The sequence below is a fragment of the Lolium perenne genome, chromosome 5, assembly GCF_019359855.2.
Source record: "Lolium perenne isolate Kyuss_39 chromosome 5, Kyuss_2.0, whole genome shotgun sequence".
Lineage (NCBI taxonomy): Eukaryota > Viridiplantae > Streptophyta > Magnoliopsida > Poales > Poaceae > Lolium > Lolium perenne.
Genome location: NC_067248.2, coordinates 222,271,544 through 222,291,806, shown reverse-complemented (window position 1 = coordinate 222,291,806; position 20,263 = coordinate 222,271,544). Strand labels below are relative to the sequence as shown.

General features: G+C 48.1%; 1 protein-coding gene across 1 annotated transcript; it reads right to left on the bottom strand.

Annotated features, from left to right (window-relative positions):
* Positions 1 to 16,016: 16,016 nt before the first annotated feature.
* Positions 16,017 to 19,988, bottom strand: LOC127302023 (mechanosensitive ion channel protein 4). The gene is made up of 4 exons (XM_051332366.1): positions 17,922 to 19,988; positions 16,967 to 17,384; positions 16,681 to 16,883; positions 16,017 to 16,533 (listed from the first exon to the last, which is right to left on the bottom strand). The coding sequence occupies exons 1-4, from the start codon at positions 19,799 to 19,801 to the stop codon at positions 16,248 to 16,250; spliced, it is 2,787 nt and encodes a 928-aa protein (XP_051188326.1). The 5' UTR covers positions 19,802 to 19,988; the 3' UTR covers positions 16,017 to 16,247.
* Between the last annotated feature and the right edge of the window lie 275 nt (positions 19,989 to 20,263).

Here is a 20,263-nt window from a genome sequence, read left to right as displayed (position 1 = left end):
AGCATTATGATGTTGCTAGAGGTCCTGCTTACACCGTCGTTTCTCGGATGGAATCGTGCCTTGAAAAGGATCTGAAGGCCCACTGGGACCGGGGACCCGATTATGAATGTAATAACCTTGTATCTGCATAAGATTGTTTACTGCGTACGCTGCACGCTATGTTAGTTTGATTAATTTTTTATTGTCGAGTGCGGCTGAGTGATCAGTTCAGCCTGCTTTCTCGACGACTTCATTAAATTTTATGCAATGTTATTGCGAAGTCGATATGTAATTTATTCGAGAGCTTGGCTTCGTCACACGGTGCACCGGTTTGAGCCTTATCTCGTGATAATGTAACCATCGACTGCAGCTCTCGCATATTTTTCGAGGCTTGGATTGGTTGTTTTTGTGTGTCATTAATCTTAGCTCTCGCTGAGAGTATTCAATTAAGGACACTATATAAGCCAGCGCTCCCGATGGGAGTTAGAGCCGATTGTAAGGACTCCAAACGTTATGTTCGGGTGCCAAAGCTTGAAGCAAGAAAAAGGTAGAAAATCTGATTAGATCTTTATTCATAATGTAAAGCAACTCTATAGGCCGTTAATTAAAAACAATCGTGTCCTATGTATAGAACCGTCGCAACTGCGCGATGTTCCACGGATTCTCGACGTCTTTTCCTGAGGCTGGATTTTTGAGCCGATAGGATCCTCCTGGTATCACTTCAGTGATGATGTATGGTCCTTCCCATGGAGATTCTAGCTTCAGGGGTCTTTTTTGCTTCAGCCGAAGTACCATATCCCCAACAGTGAAGCTTCGACTGCGTATTCGTCGGCTGTGGTAGTTTCTCAGCGCTTGCTGGTATACCGTTGTTCTTGCCAAGGCGATGTCCCGTGCTTCGTCGAGGAGGTCGACAGCGTCTTGCAGTGCGACATTGGAGGAAGACTCTGTGTATGCTGTCACTCGAGGAGCTTCAAATTGGACGTCGGCTGGTAAGACTGCTTCGGCTCCGTACACCAAGAAGAATGGAGTGTATTGAGTCGACCTGTTGGGCGTGGTACGCAAGCTCCAGATCACGGATGGTAACTCTTCGACCCAGGCTCCGGCTGCGCCTTTAAGGCATTTCTTGAGGCCATCTCCTATTAGGCCATTGATCCTTTCCACCTGGCCGTTGGTCTGGGGGTGAGAGACCGATGCGAATTTCAATTTGATTCCTCCGTCGTCACAAAATTTCCTGAACTCCTCGGAATCAAAGTTGGAGCCATTGTCTGTGACGATGCTGTGGGGCATACCAAACCGACAAGTTATTCCATTGAAGAATTGAACCGCTGTTTCGGCTTTTTGGTTTTGTACAGGTACTGCCTCGATCCACTTAGTGAATTTGTCGACTGCGACCAATAAGTACGTGTGTCCTCCGGGTGACGATCTTGGCAGTGGTCCAACTTGATCGAGTCCCCATTGAGCAAAAGGCCATGCCAAGGGTATTGTCATTAAATCCGTTGCAGGAGCGTGTGTTTTTGATGAAAAACGTTGGCAGGGATCGCACTTCATGACTAGGTCCCTAGCATCTGACGCTGCCGTTGGCCAGTAAAATCCTGCCCTAAAAGCTTTGGCCACAAGGGCCCTGCTTCCTGCATGATGCCCGCAGGTTCCTTCGTGTATCTCACGCAACAGTGCTTTTCCATCGTCAATGGCGATGCACCTTTGGAAGATCCCTGAGATGCTACGTTTGTAAAGCTCACCATTTATCACGGTGAAAGTTTTTGAACGTCTGACGATTCGCCTAGCTTCTACAGAGTCCTCTGGCAGCTCTTGTTTTGTCAGATATGCTAGGAATGGTTTGGTCCATAGTGGCTCAAGGAGGAGGACTTGTTCGGCAGGAGGGGCTGGGGATTCTTCAGCCGAAGGAGTTTGCTGTGAGCTTGCCTCTAATTCATCAGCCGATGATTTCGGAGGTGTCGACGTCTTTTCTTTTATTGATCGTTGAGCGATCACTTCGTAAAACACTCCGTCTGGGATGGGGGAACATGTAGACCCGATGTTTGCCAAAGTGTCGGCTTCCTCATTACTGGCTCTGCCAATATGTTTGAGCTCGCATCCTTCGAATTTAGCCTCCATATTCTGATACAGCTGCCGATAAGCGATCATGTTGTCACTAACTGCGTCGCACAAGTTCATCGACTGCTGCACCACCAAGTTCGAGTCTCCATAAATTTCTAGGCGAGTAGCATCACACGCTTTTGCCATTTTCATTCCATGCAACAGCGCTTCGTATTCTGCTTCGTTGTTTGTTGGCAGCGAGAAATTCATGCGTAGTATATACTTCATCTTATCTCCCTGCGGTGATATCAGCACCACTCCTGCTCCTGCACCTGTACTCCGTTTCGACCCATCGAAGTACATTGTCCACGACCCTGACAAGTCGGGTGTTGCCGGCGTCTGTGATTGGATCCAATCTGCCACAAAGTCTGGAAGTATTTGGGATTTTATCGCCGTTCAGTTGACGTAAGTTATGTCGTGTGGCGCTAGTTCGATAGCCCATTGGGACACCCGACCTGTGGCTTCAGGATTGGTCATTATGCTCTTCAGGGACGCTTCACTTACAACTTTAATCGGATGTTCCGTGAAGTAGTGCCGCAACTTGCGAGCTGACCTCCATACTGCATATGCCAGTTTCTGGTGATGGGGATACCTCTGCCTTGCAGGCATGAGTACTTCACTGAGATAATAAACGGGCCGCTGCACACCATGGACTCTTCCTGCTTCCTCTCGTTCGACGACTAGAACGCTGCTGAAGACTTGTGCCGTTGCAGCTATGTACATGAGCAACGTCTCCTTCTCGCGTGGAGTCACAAGTACTGGGGAGGTTGATAGGATTTTCTTCAAGTTGTCGAAGGATTCCTGTGCCTCCTTTGTCCACTCGAACTTTTCTGATTTTATCATCAAGTTGTAGAAGGGCAAGGCTTTCTCCCCCAGCTTTGCAATGAACATGCTGAGCGCTGCCAGTCGTCCCGCCAGCTGCTGTACTTGGTGCAGATTCTTTGGCGGCTCCATATCGAGAATGGCTTTGATTTTTAAGGGATTGGCTTCGATTCCCCTGGCCGATATGAAGTACCCGAGTACTTGTCCTCCGGGTACTCCGAAGAAGCACTTTTTGGGATTCAACTTGATTTTGTATCTGTCCAGATTGTCGAAGGTTTCCCGTAGATCATCGATGAGTGTGGCTGCGTGCTTCGTTTTCACCACAATGTCGTCGATGTAAACTTCGATGTTTCTTCCGATCTGCTCCGCAAGGCACGCTTGCATGCAGCGTTGGTAAGTGGCTCCTGCATTTTCAACCCGAAGGTCATGACGTTGTAACAGAAAACGCCGTGTGGGGTGATGAACGCGGTTAGCTCCTGGTCTTCTTTCTTCATTTTAATCTGGTTGTACCCGGAGTATGCATCGAGAAAAGAGAGACGGTCGCATCCGGCTGTGGAATCGACTATTTGGTCTATTCGAGGCAGCGGGAAATGATCCTTCGGGCAGTGCTTGTTAAGGCTGGTATAGTCGATGCACATGCGGAGGGCGGTTGTGTCCTTCTTCGGCACCATGACGGGATTGGCCACCCACTCAGATTCCTTAAGCTCTCGAATAAACCCTGCCTTGCGGAGCCGATTAACTTCTTCGCCAATTGCTCTTCTCTTTGGCTCAGAAAACCGTCGCATTGATTGCTGTACTGGTTTGGCCGTTGGGTCAACATTCAGGGCGTGCTCAGCGAGTTCCCTGGGGATACCTGGCATGTCGGATGGTTCCCATGCAAATATCTCCCAGCGCTCACGGAGGAACTCGATGAGCGCGCCTTCCTATGCGTCAGTGAGATCAGCCGAGGTATTGACCGTCTTCTTCGGGTTAGTAGGGTGCACCTGCAGCTTCCTAGTTTCCTTCGCAGTGTCGAACTCATCGGATCTCATGTTTCGATTGTCGGCTGGTGGCTGTGTATGGTCTGTAACGGTATCGATCGTGTTGAGTTCTTCCTTGGCTCCAAACTTCGAGGCGATCTTCTGGAACTCCCTGTCGCAGTTGTCTGATCGAGCGAAGCTGCCGTGAACGGTTATTGGGGTCCCGTTGTTGCATGGCATCTTCAGTTTCAAGTATGCGTAATGAGGCACGGCCATGAATTTAGCGAACGCTGGCCTGCCGAGGATGGCGTGGTACTGAGATTCCCAGTCGACTACCTCGAACTCGATCTTTTCTTTCCTGAAATTACTGGGTGTGCCGAAGACTACGTCCAATGACGTTTTGCCTAGCGAGTAAGCGGGTCGAGTCGGTATAATGCCGTGGAACCCTGTGTCAGATTCTCTTAACATGTCGACCGTCAAACCCATTGCTCTCATTGTGCTGGCGAATAGCAAGTTCAAGCCACTTCATCCATCCATGAATACTTTCCCCATGTTGTACCCTCCAATCTGCGCTTCAAGGACAAGGGCCGCGTGACCGGGCCTTGGGACAGCTTTCGGGTGATCCGCCCTGCTGAAGGTGATGCTTTGCTCTGACCAATTGATGAAATCCGGCGTATCAACCATGGCGACTTCTGCATATTTTACTTCTCGAGAGAACTTCTTGATTTCTCTCTTCGAAAAGCTGGTTTTGTGGATCATGTTGATTTGTCCACGTAACGCTGGGAATACTTCGGATGGTACATATTCGTCTTTTTCCATTGGCTCATATGGTACCGGTACATATGGTTCTGGCGGATGGTCGTAGGACCTTGCTTTCTCCTCCATCATACGTACTCTTGATACAGCTTCAGCTCTAAGATCATCGCAGAACTGTCGAATCTCTAGGAAGTGTCGGCAGTTCTTCAACGGATGGCTGGACTTCTCCCGACCATCTTTTGGGTCATAGTAGGAGTGGAGGTAACATGGCGCCTCAAGTTGCTCCGTGGCCGAGAGGTATGGAGAACGGGTGCGACCCCTGATTGTCGATGTGTCATGGCATCCTTGCTCAAACTGCCGAGGATGAACTACCGTTTTGCCTTCCTCTTCACGATATGAACTTCTTCGCCTCTTCCTTTGCCCAGCCGCGGTGTCAAGATCCCCTCGGTCGCTCTCCTGCGTGCTTCTGGGCGAAATTTTTAGGGTTGTCGCTGAAGGGACACCCTCCGGGGATACGGCCTTTGAGTCAGAAGCACCGGCCCTAGGGAGGCGGAGGAAGCCTCCGGAGTCGATGATGAAGTGGATGCCACCGAAAACAGCCTCCGGGTCGTGAGATGATGCCATAGAGTTTAGATGAAGTGTTTCGCGGCGCGGCACGAACTCGAAGGACCCGCAGCGGACCGGATCTCTTGGCTCCGCCGGCGTCGGTGATTCGAGTAAAAACGCCGCGGACGTGACTGGTGCTGCCGATGCTTTGCCTTGTGCCGACAGGCTTCCCACAGACGGCGCCAATTGTCGAGGGTACTCCTCGCCAATGCCCTCCGATAGGGGCTTAGGGTTGATGGAATCCTGCAAGATGACACGAGACATCGGTTCACAGACAAGCGGGGAGAGCGATTTACCCAGGTTCGGGGCCCTCGATGAGGTAAAACCCTTACGTCCTGCCTGTCTGTTCTTGATTATGATGACAATGGGTTACAATGGGGAGCCGAATAGTTCGGCTGAGATCTCGTCGAGATTACTACTGCTAGGGTTACCTAGCTCTAAGCTTTTTCTGGCTATGATCGCTAAGATTGTTCGTGTCCCTCGGCAGCCCCTCTCCTGGCCTTTATATAGGAGGCCAGGTCTCAAGGGTCCTAACCGAGTACGACTAGGTTTACAGCACTTTTAGATCTAATCTTTCCTTGTTGACCGCTTCCTTGTCTTGCCCGCCAAGGCTTCTTCCGGTGCGCTGTCCAGGTGGCCCATCTAGCCTTCGGGTGTCTTCATGGGCCTCCAATTAGTCAATACAGGATAGGGCAACGTCCATTACTCGAAGGGTAGTGCCCACGTCAAAGCGATCAACTTTTTTTTCACCAGAATACATCCAAAGGGGGTTTTTGCGAGCCTGCACAGGCTGCACCCTGATCCTAAGGAAATAAGCGGTTATTTGGACACCCGATAGTTCTTCACCGTGGGTGTTCTGGAGTTGATGGATGCGGTTCATCAGAGCCTCTGTGGCCATGCTTTCTTCGGCATTAGCTTCAGCGTCCCATGATCGATGTCTGAGAATTTATGCGGCATCATCAATAGGAGCGATGCCGTAGTCCTGGAGTTGTTGTACTCCTCCTGGACGTACAACCACTTTCTGCGCCACCCTTGGATGGAGTCGGGGAATTTGACGTCGAAGTAGTCAACATCGGGTCGGACGCAGATGCACACGCCGCCCACATTGTAGACGACGTTGCGGGAGTTGTTGCGCCGGAGATAGAAAATGCGCTTCCACAGGCCCCAATGAGGATGGGTCCCGAGGAAGCACTCGCACAAAGTGATAAAGATCAAGATGTGGAGGATGGAGTTCGGGGTCAGCTGGTGTAGCTGAATCCCATAAACAAAAAGAAGACCACAGAGAAATTCGTGGATGGTGGAAAGGCCGCGAATGAAGTGGTCGATAAAAGTTACCCGGTATCCAATTGAAGGACGCGGGAAGCTTTCGCCGCCAGGGAAGAGGAGCGAACCCTCCTTCTTCAGCAAACCCACCTTCTTGAGGGTCTTCTGGTCCTGGTTGGAGATTTTGGATCTCTCCCATCCAGAGATCTCCACCTTCTCCATCGGAGCGTTGGATCCTGGAGCGGTGTGCTTCATCAGCTTTGTGCGTGGCGGCATGGAAATGAGTTTTGGTGGAGAAGAAGAGCGATTGGAAGCACGAACATGAAAAGCTTGGGGATAGCAATGGCGGAGCAAGAGAGAGAAGAGAGATCTGCGGTGCGGCGAAGGGGGAGAATGAGGACGATGAGGCAGCTTTATAGCGAGCAGATGATCCGTCGCACCGTTGGATGAAGAGGAAATGAATCTTACGCCGTACGCGCATTAACAAGGGTATAATGGTCTTTTCAGTATGAAGTTACTTGATAGGAGTTACTGCGTGCGTGCCGTAAATTCTGGAGGACGTGTGTCCCCCACCCGTGCAACGTGTTGACCGTGCAGAACTTCGGACCCACGTTTCAGAGAAGTGACAGGAGCTGTGGTTTCCAAGGAGGTGGTCATGGCTATCGTCAGCAATGATATCACTCTAAAGGAAACATCGAGTGATCTTTGCAAATATAGCAACAGGAAAAGCACGAGTGTGTTGATCAGAAAAACGTCGGGAACTTATGATCAAATACAAAGCATTTAATCATACGCTCGGGGGATACTCTTATCAGAAATATAGTTCATATTTCTGATAAGAGGGAGAGGCAACAAAAGAAAATTTTGAGTTGATACAAAATAGAAAAAATTGAGCCTATGATACGTCTCCGACGTATCGATAATTTCTTATGTTCCATGCCACATTATTGATGATATCTACATGTTTTATGCATACTTTATGTCATATTTATGCGTTTTCCGGAACTAACCTATTGACGAGATGCCAAAGGGCCAGTTGCTGTTTTCTGCTGTTTTTGGTTTCAGAAATCCTAGTAAGGAAATATTCTCGGAATCGGACGAAATCAACGCCCAGCATCTTAGAATACCCGGAAGCATCCAGAACACCCGAGAGCCGCCAGAGAGGGGACACAGGCCCCCCAGGTGATAGGCCGGCGCGGCCCAGGGGTGGCCCGCACCCCCCTGTGGTGACACCGCCTCGTTGACCCTCCGACGCCGCCTCTTCGCCTATAAGAAGCCCCTCGACCTAAAACCTCGAGACGAAAAAGCCACGGTACGAGAAACCTTCCAGAGCCGCCGCCATCGCGAAGCCAAGATCTGGGGGACAGGAGTCTCTGTTCCGGCACGCCGCCGGGACGGGGAAGTGCCCCCGAAAGGCTTCTCCATCGACACCACCGCCATCTTCATCACCGCTGCTGTCTCCCATGAGGAGGGAGTAGTTCTCCATCGAGGCTAAGGGGCTGTACCGGTAGCTATGTGGTTCATCTCTCTCCATATGTACTTCAATACAATAATCTCATGAGCTGCCTTACATGATTGAGATTCATATGATGATGCTTGTAATCTAGATGTCATTATGCTAGTCAAGTGGATTTTACTTATGTGATCTCCGGAGACTCCTTGTCCCACGTGTGTAAAGGTGACAGTGTGTGCACCGTGTGGGTCTCTTAGGCTATATTTCACAGAATACTTATTCACTGTTATGAATGGCATAGTGAAGTGCTTATTTATATCTCTTTATGATTGCAATGTGTTTTGTATCACAATTTATCTGTGTGCTACTCTAGTGATGTTATTAAAGTAGTCTATTCCTCCTGCACGGTGTAATGGTGACAGTGTGTGCATCGTGTAGTACTTGGCGTAGGCTATGATTGTGATCTCTTCTAGATTATGAAGTTAACTATTGCTATGATGGTATTGATGTGATCTATGCCTCCTTTCGTAGCGTGAAGGTGACAGTGTGCATGCTATGTTAGTACTTGGTTTGGTTATGTTGATCTGTCATGCACTCTAAGGTTATTTAAATATGAACATCGAATATTGTGGAGCTTGTTAACTCCGGCATTGAGGGTTCGTGTAATCCTACACAGTTAGTGGTGTTCATCATCCAACAAGAGAGTGTAGAGTCTAGCATCTATTTATTTATTCTGTTATGTGATCAATGTTGGGAGTGTCCACTAGTGAAAGTATGATCCCTAGGCCTTGTTCCTAAATACTGCTATCGCTGATTGTTTACTGTTCTACTGCATCTGTACTGTCCGCAATATTACCACCATCAACCACACGCCAGTCCTGGGCAGCAAAGCACTTTTCTGGCGCCGTTACTACTGCTCATACTTATTCATACCACCTGTATTTCACTATCTCTTCGCCGAACTAGTGCACCTATTAGGTGTGTTGGGGACACAAGAGACTTCTTGCTTTGTGGTTGCAGGGTTGCATGAGAGGGATATCTTTGACCTCTTCCTCCCTGAGTTCGATAAACCTTGGGTGATCCACTTAAGGGAAACTTGCTGCTGTTCTACAAACCTCTGCTCTTGGAGGCCCAACACTGTCTACAAGAACAGAAGCTCCCGTAGACATCAAGCACTTTTCTGGCGCCGTTGCCGGGGAGGAAAGGTAAAAGGCACTCATACTCCGGTTCCAGGTAATAGTACTTTTCTGGCGCCATTGTGTTTGTGCTCGAAGCTATTTCCTTTAGATCCTGCAATTGCATCTTTTTGTTTCTTGTTTACACTAGTTAGGCATAATGGACAACAATGAGCTTCTTATTCTATTTCCTGATTTAAGACATGGATGGTTTGATCCGAAAATTAAAAAAAACCATGGAACATATTAGTATGAACACTTTGAACACCATTGTTGCTAATGATATGGAAAATTCTAAGCTTGGGGAAGCTGGTTTTGATGAGCATGATCTTTTTAGTCCCCCAAGCATTGAGGAGGAAATTTACTTTGATGATACTTTGCCTCCTATTTATGATGATTATAATGATAGTGGTCTTTTGGTGCCACCTGTTATGGAGGATAAATTTGATTATGATTACGATATACCTCCTATATTTGATGATAGCTACTCTGTTGAATTTGCTCCCACTACAACTAATAAAATTGATTATGCTTATGTGGAGAGTAATAATTTTATGCATGAGACTCATGATAAGAATGCTTTATGTGATAGTTATATTGTTGAGTTTGCTCATGATGCTACTGAAAGTTATTATGAGAGAGGAAAATATGGTTGTAGAAATTTTCATGTTATTAAAATGCCTCTCTATGTGCTGAAATTTTTGAAGCTACACTTGTTCTATCTTCCTATGCTTGTCACTTTGCTATTCATGAACTTGTTTATTTACAAGATTCGTTTGCATAGGAAGCATGTTAGACTTAAATGTGTTTTGAATTTGCTTCTTGATGCTCTCTTTTGCTTCAAATACTATTTCTTGCGAGTGCATCATTAAAACTGCTGAGCCCATCTTAATGGCTATAAAGAAAGAACTTCTTGGGAGATAACCCATGTGTTTATTTTGCTACAGTAATTTTGTTTTATATTTGTGTCTTGGAAGTTGTTACTACTGTAGCAACCTCTCCTTATCTTAGTTTTGTTGCATTGTTGTGCCAAGTAAAGTCTTTGATAGTAAGGTTCATACTAGATTTGGATTACTGCGCAGAAACAGATTTCTTGCTGTCACGAATCTGGGCCTAATTCTCTGTAGGTAACTCAGAAAATTATGCCAATTTACGTGAGTGATCCTCAGATATGTACGCAACTTTCATTCAATTTGAGCATTTTCATTTGAGCAAGTCTGGTGCCTCTTTAAAATTCGTATTTACGGACTGTTCTGTTTTGACAGATTCTGCCTTTTATTTCGCATTGCCTCTTTTGCTATGTGGGATGGATTTCTTTGTTCCATTGACTTCCAGTAGCTTTGAGCAATGTCCAGAAGTGTTAAGAATGATTGTGCCACCTCTGAACATGTGAGTTTTTGATTATGCACTAACCCTCTAATGAGTTTGTTTCGAGTTTGGTGTGAAGGAAGTTTTCAAGGGTCAAGAGAGGAGGATGATATACTACGATCAAGAAGCGTGAAAAGTCTAAGCTTGGGGATGCCCCGGTGGTTCACCCCTGCATATTTCAAGAAGACTCAAGCATTTAAGCTTGGGGATGCCCAAGGCATCCCCTTCTTCATCGACAAAGTATCAGGTTCCTTCTCTTGAAACTATATTTTTATTCGGTCACATCTTATGTACTTTACTTGGAGCGTCTGTTTGTTTTTGTTTTTATTTTGTTTGAATAAATTCATGCTTGTGTGGGAGAGAGACACGCTCCGCTGGTTCGTATGAACACATGTGTTCTTAGCTTTTAATGTTCATGGCGAAGGTTGAAACTGCTTCGTTAAATTGTTATATGGTTGGAAACGGGAAATGCTACATGTAGTAATTGCTAAAATGTCTTGAATAATATGATACTTGGCAAGTGTTGTGCTCATGTTTAAGCTCTTGCATCATATGCTTTGCACCCATTAATGAAGAAATACATAGAGCATGCTAAAATTTGGTTTGCATAATTGGTCTCTCTAAGGTCTAGATAATTTCTAGTATTGAGTTTGAACAACAAGGAAGACGGTGTAGAGTCTTATAATGTTGACAATATGTCTTTTATGTGAGTTTTGCTGCACCGCTTCATCCTTGTGTTTGTTTCAAATATCCTTGCTAGCCTAAACCTTGTATCGAGAGGGAATACTTCTCATGCATCCAAATCCTTGAGCCAACCACTATGCCATTTGTGTCCACCATACCTACCTACTACATGGTATTTCTCCGCCATTCCAAAGTAAATTGTTGCTACCTTTAAATTTCTATCCTCTACCTTTGCAATATATAGCTCATGGGACAAATAGCCAAAAAACTATTGTGGTATTGAATATGTACTTATGCACTTTATCTCTTATTAAGTTGCTTATTGTGCGATAACCATGTTCCTGGGGACGCCATCAACTACTCTTTGTTGAATATCATGTGAGTTGCTATGCATGTCCATCTTGTCTGAAGTAAGGGAGATTTACCGCTAGAATGGTTAGAGCAAGCATAATGTTAGAGAAGAACATTGGGCCGCTAACTAAAGCCATGATCCATGGTGGAAGTTTCAGTTTTGGACAAATATCCTCAATCTCATATGAGAAAATTAATAATTGTTGAATGCTTATGCATAAAAGAGGAGTCCATTATCTGTTGTCTATGTTGTCCCGGTATGGATGTCTAAGTTGAGAATAATCAATAGCGAGAAATCCGATGCGAGCTTTCTCCTTAGACCTTTGTACAGGCGGCATAGAGGTACCCCTTTGTGACACTTGGTTAAAACATATGCATTGCGATGATAATCCAGGTAATCCGAGCTAATTAGGACAAGGTGCGGGCACTATTAGTATACTATGCATGAGGCTTGCAACTTGTAAGATATAATTTACATAACACATATGCTTTATTACTACCGTTGACAAAATTGTTTCTTGTTTTCAAAACCAAAGCTCTAGCACAAATATAGCAATCGATGCTTTCCTCTTTGAAGGACCATTCTTTTACTTTTATTGTTGAGTCAGTTCACCTATCTCTCTCCACCTCAAGAAGCAAACACTTGTGTGAACTGTGCATTGATTCCTACATACTTGCATATTGCACTTGTTATATTGCTTTGCATTGACAACTATCCATGAGATATACATGTTATAAGTTGAAAGCAACCGCTGAAACTTAATCTTCCTTTGTGTTGCTTCAATGTCTTTACTTTGAATTATTGCTTTATGAGTTAACTCTTATGCAAGACTTATTGATGCTTGTCTTGAAGTACTATTCATGAAAAGTCATTGCTTTATGATTCAGTTGTTTACTCATGTCATTACCATTGTTTTGATTGCTGCATTCATTACATATGCTTACAATAGTATGATCAAGGTTATGATGGCATGTCACTCCAGAAATTATCTTTGTTATCGTTTACCTGCTCGGGACGAGTAGAAACTAAGCTTGGGGATGCTGATACGTCTCCGACGTATCGATAATTTCTTATGTTCCATGCCACATTATTGATGATATCTACATGTTTTATGCATACTTTATGTCATATTTATGCGTTTTCCGGAACTAACCTATTGACGAGATGCCGAAGGGCCAGTTGCTGTTTTCTGCTGTTTTTGGTTTCAGAAATCCTAGTAACGAAAAATATTCTCGGAATCAGACGAAATCAACGCCCAGCATCTTAGAATACCCGGAAGCATCCAGAACACCCGAGAGCCGCCAGAGAGGGGACACAGGCCCCCCAGGTGATAGGCCAGCGCGGCCCAGGGGTGGCCCGCGCCCCCCTGTGGTGACACCGCCTCGTTGACCCTCCGACGCCGCCTCTTCGCCTATAAGAAGCCCCTCGACCTAAAACCTCGAGACGAAAAAGCCACGATACGAGAAACCTTCCAGAGCAGCCGCCATCGCGAAGCCAAGATCTGGGGGACAGGAGTCTCTGTTCCGGCACGCCGCCGGGACGGGGAAGTGCCCCCGGAAGGCTTCTCCATCGACACCACCGCCATCTTCATCACCGCTGCTGTCTCCCATGAGGAGGGAGTAGTTCTCCATCGAGGCTAAGGGGCTGTACCGGTAGCTATGTGGTTCATCTCTCTACATATGTACTTCAATACAATAATCTCATGAGCTGCCTTACATGATTGAGATTCATATGATGATGCTTGTAATCTAGATGTCATTATGCTAGTCAAGTGGATTTTACTTATGTGATCTCCGGAGACTCCTTGTCCCACGTGTGTAAAGGTGACAGTGTGTGCACCGTGTGGGTCTCTTAGGCTATATTTCACAGAATACTTATTCACTGTTATGAATGGCATAGTGAAGTGCTTATTTATATCTCTTTATGATTGCAATGTGTTTTGTATCACAATTTATCTGTGTGCTACTCTAGTGATGTTATTAAAGTAGTCTATTCCTCCTGCACAGTGTAATGGTGACAGTGTGTGCATCGTGTAGTACTTGGCGTAGGCTATGATTGTGATCTCTTGTAGATTATGAAGTTAACTATTGCTATGATGGTATTGATGTGATCTATGCCTCCTTTCGTAGCGTGAAGGTGACAGTGTGCATGCTATGTTAGTACTTGGTTTGGTTATGTTGATCTGTCATGCACTCTAAGGTTATTTAAATATGAACATCGAATATTGTGGAGCTTGTTAACTCCGGCATTGAGGGTTCGCGTAATCCTACACAGTTAGTGGTGTTCATCATCCAACAAGAGAGTGTAGAGTCTAGCATCTATTTATTTATTCTGTTATGTGATCAATGTTGAGAGTGTCCACTAGTGAAAGTATGATCCCTAGGCCTTGTTCCTAAATACTGCTATCGCTGCTTGTTTACTGTTCTACTGCATCTGTACTGTCCGCAATATTACCACCATCAACCACACGCCAGTCCTGGGCAGCAAAGCACTTTTCTGGCGCCGTTACTACTGCTCATACTTATTCATACCACCTGTATTTCACTATCTCTTCGCCGAACTAGTGCACCTATTAGGTGTGTTGGGGACACAAGAGACTTCTTGCTTTGTGGTTGCAGGGTTGCATGAGAGGGATATCTTTGACCTCTTCCTCCCTGAGTTCGATAAACCTTGGGTGATCCACTTAAGGGAAACTTGCTGCTGTTCTACAAACCTCTGCTCTTGGAGGCCCAACACTGTCTACAAGAATAGAAGCTCCCGTAGACATCAGCCTACAACCAAGTACAAGTACTTGGCTGTAGCCTCGGGGGCTACTCCCATCGGGAGCACTGATCACGCACCCGATAAAAATGAAAAAGATGGGAAGCTGACAATATAGCGACAAAGACAGCAAAAGGTTGAGCCTACAACCAAGTACAAGCACTTGGCTGTAGCCACGGGGGCTACTCCCATCGGGAGCGCTGGTCGCGCACCCGATGAAATATGAGCAGTGTCACTCGAATAAGTATGCCATTCCAGCAGCCGAAAAAGGCACTCGACAATATATTCTCAGAGCGCGTCCGCCACGGAAATATCTCTGAATGCCGTAATATTTTACGAAGGTAAGTCCCCGGGATCTGTCCTGTGTGGCGTGGTATCGCATCCGAATGCGCTTTGCTAATTTTTTCCGTCTCAACAAATGCGAAGAAAAATCCTAACGGACGCGTTAGGTACTCGATAAAATATGACTGGGGTTCGGATCATGGTAAGACCTTAAGCTGCACATGTCAAATTACGCCAATATACCGAGGTCGAGTCCAGGGACTTGACCTTGAAGTAGGTTTTTGCGGGTTTGCCACGAGAGCAGTTAACTGGTACCTGATCCATCAGATGAACCTGCCCCATTTACCATTATCTCTGCACAATATATAGAAATTATCTGGTAATTAGAAGAAGTTATGAGTTGATTTTAATAATGGAGATTTTACTCGATTCTACGATTGAAGCAAAATCTCGGGGGCTACTGACATAGGCATCCCGAATGGGCCTGCCGAAGAAGGTACCCGGGGATTGCTGAAGGCCCACAACACGAAGATTACAAAGCCCGGAAGCCCAATAAAGCGTCGACTATGGAAGATAGAGATATATATATTAGGAATAGAGACTTGTAATTGTACGGGACGAACTCAAAGACTCTCCCGCTATTTGTAACTTGTACGGCACGAAAACCCTCGGCTCCACCTCCTATATAAGGAGGGGGGGGGGGGGTCGAGGGAGAAAGAGATGATCGATTCATTGTCAACACAACCCTAGGTTTTAGCAGTCGAGTACCTTTTCGGCTGAAACCTTCGAGATCTACTTGCTCTCTACTTTTCGTGAAACCCTAGTCTACAATTTGTAGGCATTGACAAGTTAATACCTTGTCAGCGTAGGACTGATGATGTGGCTGGCAACGTGGTTTGGAGAGTCGCGACGTGCTTGGGGAGGGGAGTTGGCAGTGGGAGATGATGTGATGTGTGATTTGAGAGTCAGTGGGCAGCCGCTCACAACGGATGGGAACCTGTGTCGACATTCTTTGGCAAGAGTTTTTCGTATCTTTGAGTGTTTTTCTTTGCTTAGAGGTTTTTTTTGTTAATTTTGTTATGCGTTGTTTCTCTATCGACGGTTTTTGGTCGACACTTGGCAAAGTGTGCTTTTGCCGTGTGCTAGATGGAATATTCTCGACAAACCCGGCGAGACTTGGCATTTTGTCTTGCTAATCAGTAGATACATATAATCATGTGGACATCCATAGTTGGGCTGTCATGATTTCTCGATGTTGCTAGTTAGCTAGGACTTGTCTTTTGGGTACCACCTCGTTCTACCAGGATCTTCTCGTGTCCATCTCTAAATCTAGTAAGAATGTTCATTTCTAGAAGTCTCTACCTTCACTAAAACAATCTACACATTATCAACCTCTTTTACTTGTCCAAACATAGAATGCAATAGAGAGGAGCCCACATGTACGTGACATGACATCCTAGTTAGTATCACCTCGGCCTTACATGTATCGTATATTTCGACTTTAAATCTGGTTCAAATTAGAACTTTTGTGCTTAAATCTGGCTTACTGTCTCACAAAAAAATTCCACAATCTACACAATGTAACATATATGTAGTTCATAATTGGATTCACTAAACATATACTAGCTGGGGTTTCTAGCAAATTTAGTCCACAATCTAACCACGGAAGTGCTCCGTGATGGTAACAAAAATCAAAAATTCAACGCCCATGTTGTGGGCATCCTAGCAGAATGGATCGGAGGGGCAGTGCGAACATTTATGTCGAGTGGTAGCATCCGGTATTCTATGTCAAGATCTCTCAAGATCTTCATCATCTCGTGGAGAATGAGCTCTCTCCGGTCGAACCTCATCCCCATGTCCTGGAAGTTGATGGTGTGGCGGCACCATATGGATATTTTCAGCCTGTTTGTGTCATCAATGTCGCGGAGCACAACCATAGAGCCAGGGTACCAGTGCTCCTTCTTGTTGTCAAGGTAGCTGAAATTCAAAGCAAAAATGTTTATATCCTCAATTAGCAGGGTAAAAGGGTCAGAAATTCGTGTAGTTAGTTACTTGACAAGGTTGTTGATTACAGAGTCAGTTTTTGCAAGGAAATTTTAGTTAGGCAAGAGGAACGACACATACTGCATCATTCTTTCCTTCATGAGGGCCAGTTTCTCCGGCGGTGTAGCGACGTTAACTGAGAAGTCGACGGCATCTCCCATGTCCGGGCTCCTGTAATAGTTCATGATAGGCAAGGTGGCGAGCTTGCTGTTGGGATAGTAAACCTTGAGGTTGTCGTATCGTAGGAAAATAGTGGTCATGATGTTCATCTCCTCAACGACAACCTGAAACAAATCCCAACATTCAATTAGTGTCTTGCAACACAAGAACCCAATTGATTGATGATGGTAAAAGGATATCAATTGACCTGCATATTATCGACCTCGCAGCGATCGCCGACGTCGAAAGGATGCATGACGAAGAGGAAGATGATGGCCTCGAAGATGGTCTTAAGGGTGTTGCCGAAGATGAAGACGGCGACGAGGAGCTGGGAGCTGATGACAACGAAGAAGCGGGTGGTGGTGATGCCGAGGATGAGGAGCCAGAGAGCAAGCACAATGAGCGCAACGACGACGTTGGCCATCTGGTGGAGCTTGTTGACGGCGGTCTTGGTGTCGTTGAGCGTGAGGGCGAGTGCCTTGCGCTCCCTGAACGCGTTCACCACCCAGTTCTTGAGCGACCTCTTGCTCACCCTGTTTTGCTCCTGCGCTCCTTCGAAGAGGTCCATGGCTTTGAGGGCCTCCTCCTGCCTCATGAAGCGCATCAAGTCCGATAGGTATATATGCCTGCATGCAACGAACATTTTTCAAGATTCAGAGTTAGGTCAGTATCAAAGTTCTAAATAGCTAGCTATTGCCTTTTGGGAACCTCCAGCTACGCCTAAGCTATTTTGTAGGCTAAATGAGAAAAAGCTGTTAAGCTAGAGCCCTAATTTAGCCTCTAAGCTGCCTTTTTGAATTTCTATCCTCTTCACTTAATTATTATTTTATGTTTCTAAATCTAAATTTCTGTTCAATCCAATTCGATAAAACTTGTGAGTTGAATAGTTGAATACTTATTTTCTTTGCATAGTTGAATGACTTGTAGCTTGAATCATGCTTAGTTTCCCCCCACTTCTAGCAAGATATGACTAATTGTGTTCATGTTTTTGAAAAAATAACTAGATAGATTAGGCTGCTATAGCCTTTTTTAGCTTCTGGAAATGTCACAGCTAAATGTAATAGCTCAGTATTTTAAATTATGACTCATTATGTTTATTTTGGCATGGCATTTTTAAGTTTGAACAGAAGATTGTAGCAAGAAAGGCAGGAAATGCCACTGACTTGGATCCAGGTTTGGCGACGTTGTGGAAAATCCTCTTGGCTGCGACCTTGGCCTCGTACTCGCTGTGTATCTGCGTGGCGAGCTCGTCCTCCTCGCACGTGGCGTGCTTGATCTGCTCGTCCATGGTGGTGAGCGCCCCGTAGCGGACAATCTTCATGAGCCTCTTCATGCTCCAGGCGGAGATGTTCTTCTGGCTGAGCCTGTGGAGCTGGTCAATGGTGATGGAGCCTTCGTCGAGATGTCGGTCGGATTTCTGCTTCTGCAGCTGCTTGCTGGCCCCACGACGGGACGCCGCCGCCGTGAGCCGGCCGCTCTTGGGCGGCACGGGACCAGAGGCGGCGGCAGGCTTGGGGGTGGGCATGGCCGCCGCCTGGAGCTCGGTAGGCATGGTGGCCCCGGCGCTCTGCAGCCGCTCCACCTCGGCGAGCATGCGGCTCTCGTCGACGAGTGGCGGGCCGGAGAGCGTCTCGATGACGTACTGGTTGAAGAGCGCTTCCTGGATGCGGTCGAAGAAGGTGGAGACATGGAAGGAGGAGGCGAGCACCTTGAGCAGCAGCGTCTTGACGAGGCGGATCACGGTGGCGACGAGGAGGCAGCACAGCACCTTGGTGACGTAGGGGAGGACGATGGTGTGCGTCTCGCGCTGGGCGTCCTTGTCGAAGAGCAGGTGCCAGGAGACGAGGGCGACGCCGAGCCAGAGCACGTTGCGCACGGCGCGGCGCACGCCGTAGACGAAGTAGAGCACCTTCTTCTTGAGGAGGAAGTTGCGCTCGACGAAGAAGACGGCCATGCGGACGATCCAGCCGGAGACGAGGCGGCCGCAGATGAGCACGCACACCAGCAGCTCCCACTTCCAGAGGTGGAGGCCCGAGAGCTTCTTCCTGGCCAGGGTCGGGATGGTGAGGCTGCAGACGAGGGAGGCGAGGATGACGACGAGGCCGACCCACTCGAGGATGATGAGGCAGTCCACCGTGTCGCGCTTGGAGTCGGCGTTGAGGCCCTCGTCCACGAACGGGTCGTCGTCCTCCTCCGGTTCGAACCCGCCGCCGGGCTTGCCGAGGAAGCCCGACCTGGCGATGAGCCCCGAACGGAGCTGCCCGGACTTGGGCGGCGCGCCGACGAAGGACTTGCGGTGGTCGTTGCCATCGGTGGTGGAGCCGCTGGACGGCGGCGGCGGGTCCATGAGCCGGGACCGCGTCTTGCTTCGCGGGAGCAAGCCGGCGTTGGTGCCCGTGGACGTTGACGTGCAGCGGATCACCTCAGCGGGGTCGCCTCCTGCTCCCGCGTGGACCTTCTTCCGGCTGTTGCCACCACCGCCGGCGTCGGAGGAGGAGGAGGAGGAGCCCGCAGTCGTGGACGAAGGGACAAACCGCTTCCGCGGGTCCTGCTGAAAGGAGACGCGTGACGGGGAGATGGGCGCTGGGGCATTCAGCAGCCGCCGCATCTCCTCCATCTCGAGCTCGGGGTCAAGCGACACCTCACCGCCCGCCGCCGCCTGCTTGCGCAGGAAGCTCCCGATGAGTCGGCTGGGCGGGTCGTCGCTACACTCCCCCTGGACGCTGGTGGGAGACGGTGGCGACTCCGGCGGGCGGTTCTTGAAGCTGAAGGACTCGATGAAGTGGCCTGCCCCGGTGGGCGATGCCGGGGCGCTGGACCCGCCCGACCCAGTCCCCGGGATCGCGCCGTAGCTGGCGTCCAGGCCGCCCCGGGCGGCCGACTTGAGGGAGAAGGAGCTCTGGCCGACGTCGTCGTTGATCTTGAGGACGATCTCCCGGCGCTCGCGATCCTGGTCCTGGTCGAAGTCGAAGGACGCCGACCGGGACGACCGGTTCGAGCCGCCGCCATACGACTTGATGCTGCCCTTCCGCGGGAGCTCCATCGCGCCTCCCAGTCCCGGGCGGGAGAGTACGTACCGGGAAAGCTAATGATCGGCGACGTGTGGAGGCTCGATCGATCGGCGCGCGCCAGAGCGGCCGGGATAGGACGCCGGACGCGCTGCCGTCAGGGCGTCTTCGATCGGGCACGTACGTCCGGCGCACGAGGATCGGCGTAACTGTACATTCAGGCGATGGCAGCCGCGTGCGGGCGGAAGTGTCACCTCGCGATGTGCTCGGGCGAGTGGAAAGTGGAAGCTGTTGAGCCTGGAGTGGGCTGCCATATATCGGGGGAGACGCATGCACGCACGGCGGAAGACATGGCTGCTGCTACGCGGCAGTGGAACGCTCTCCGCGACCAGCGGCGTTGGGACTGTGAGTGTGAGACCGCGGTGGCCGCTAGCTGCACACTACTGAGCTCCGGTCCCTCGGCCTATTTTTGGAGCGCCACTGACTCCACGAATGGT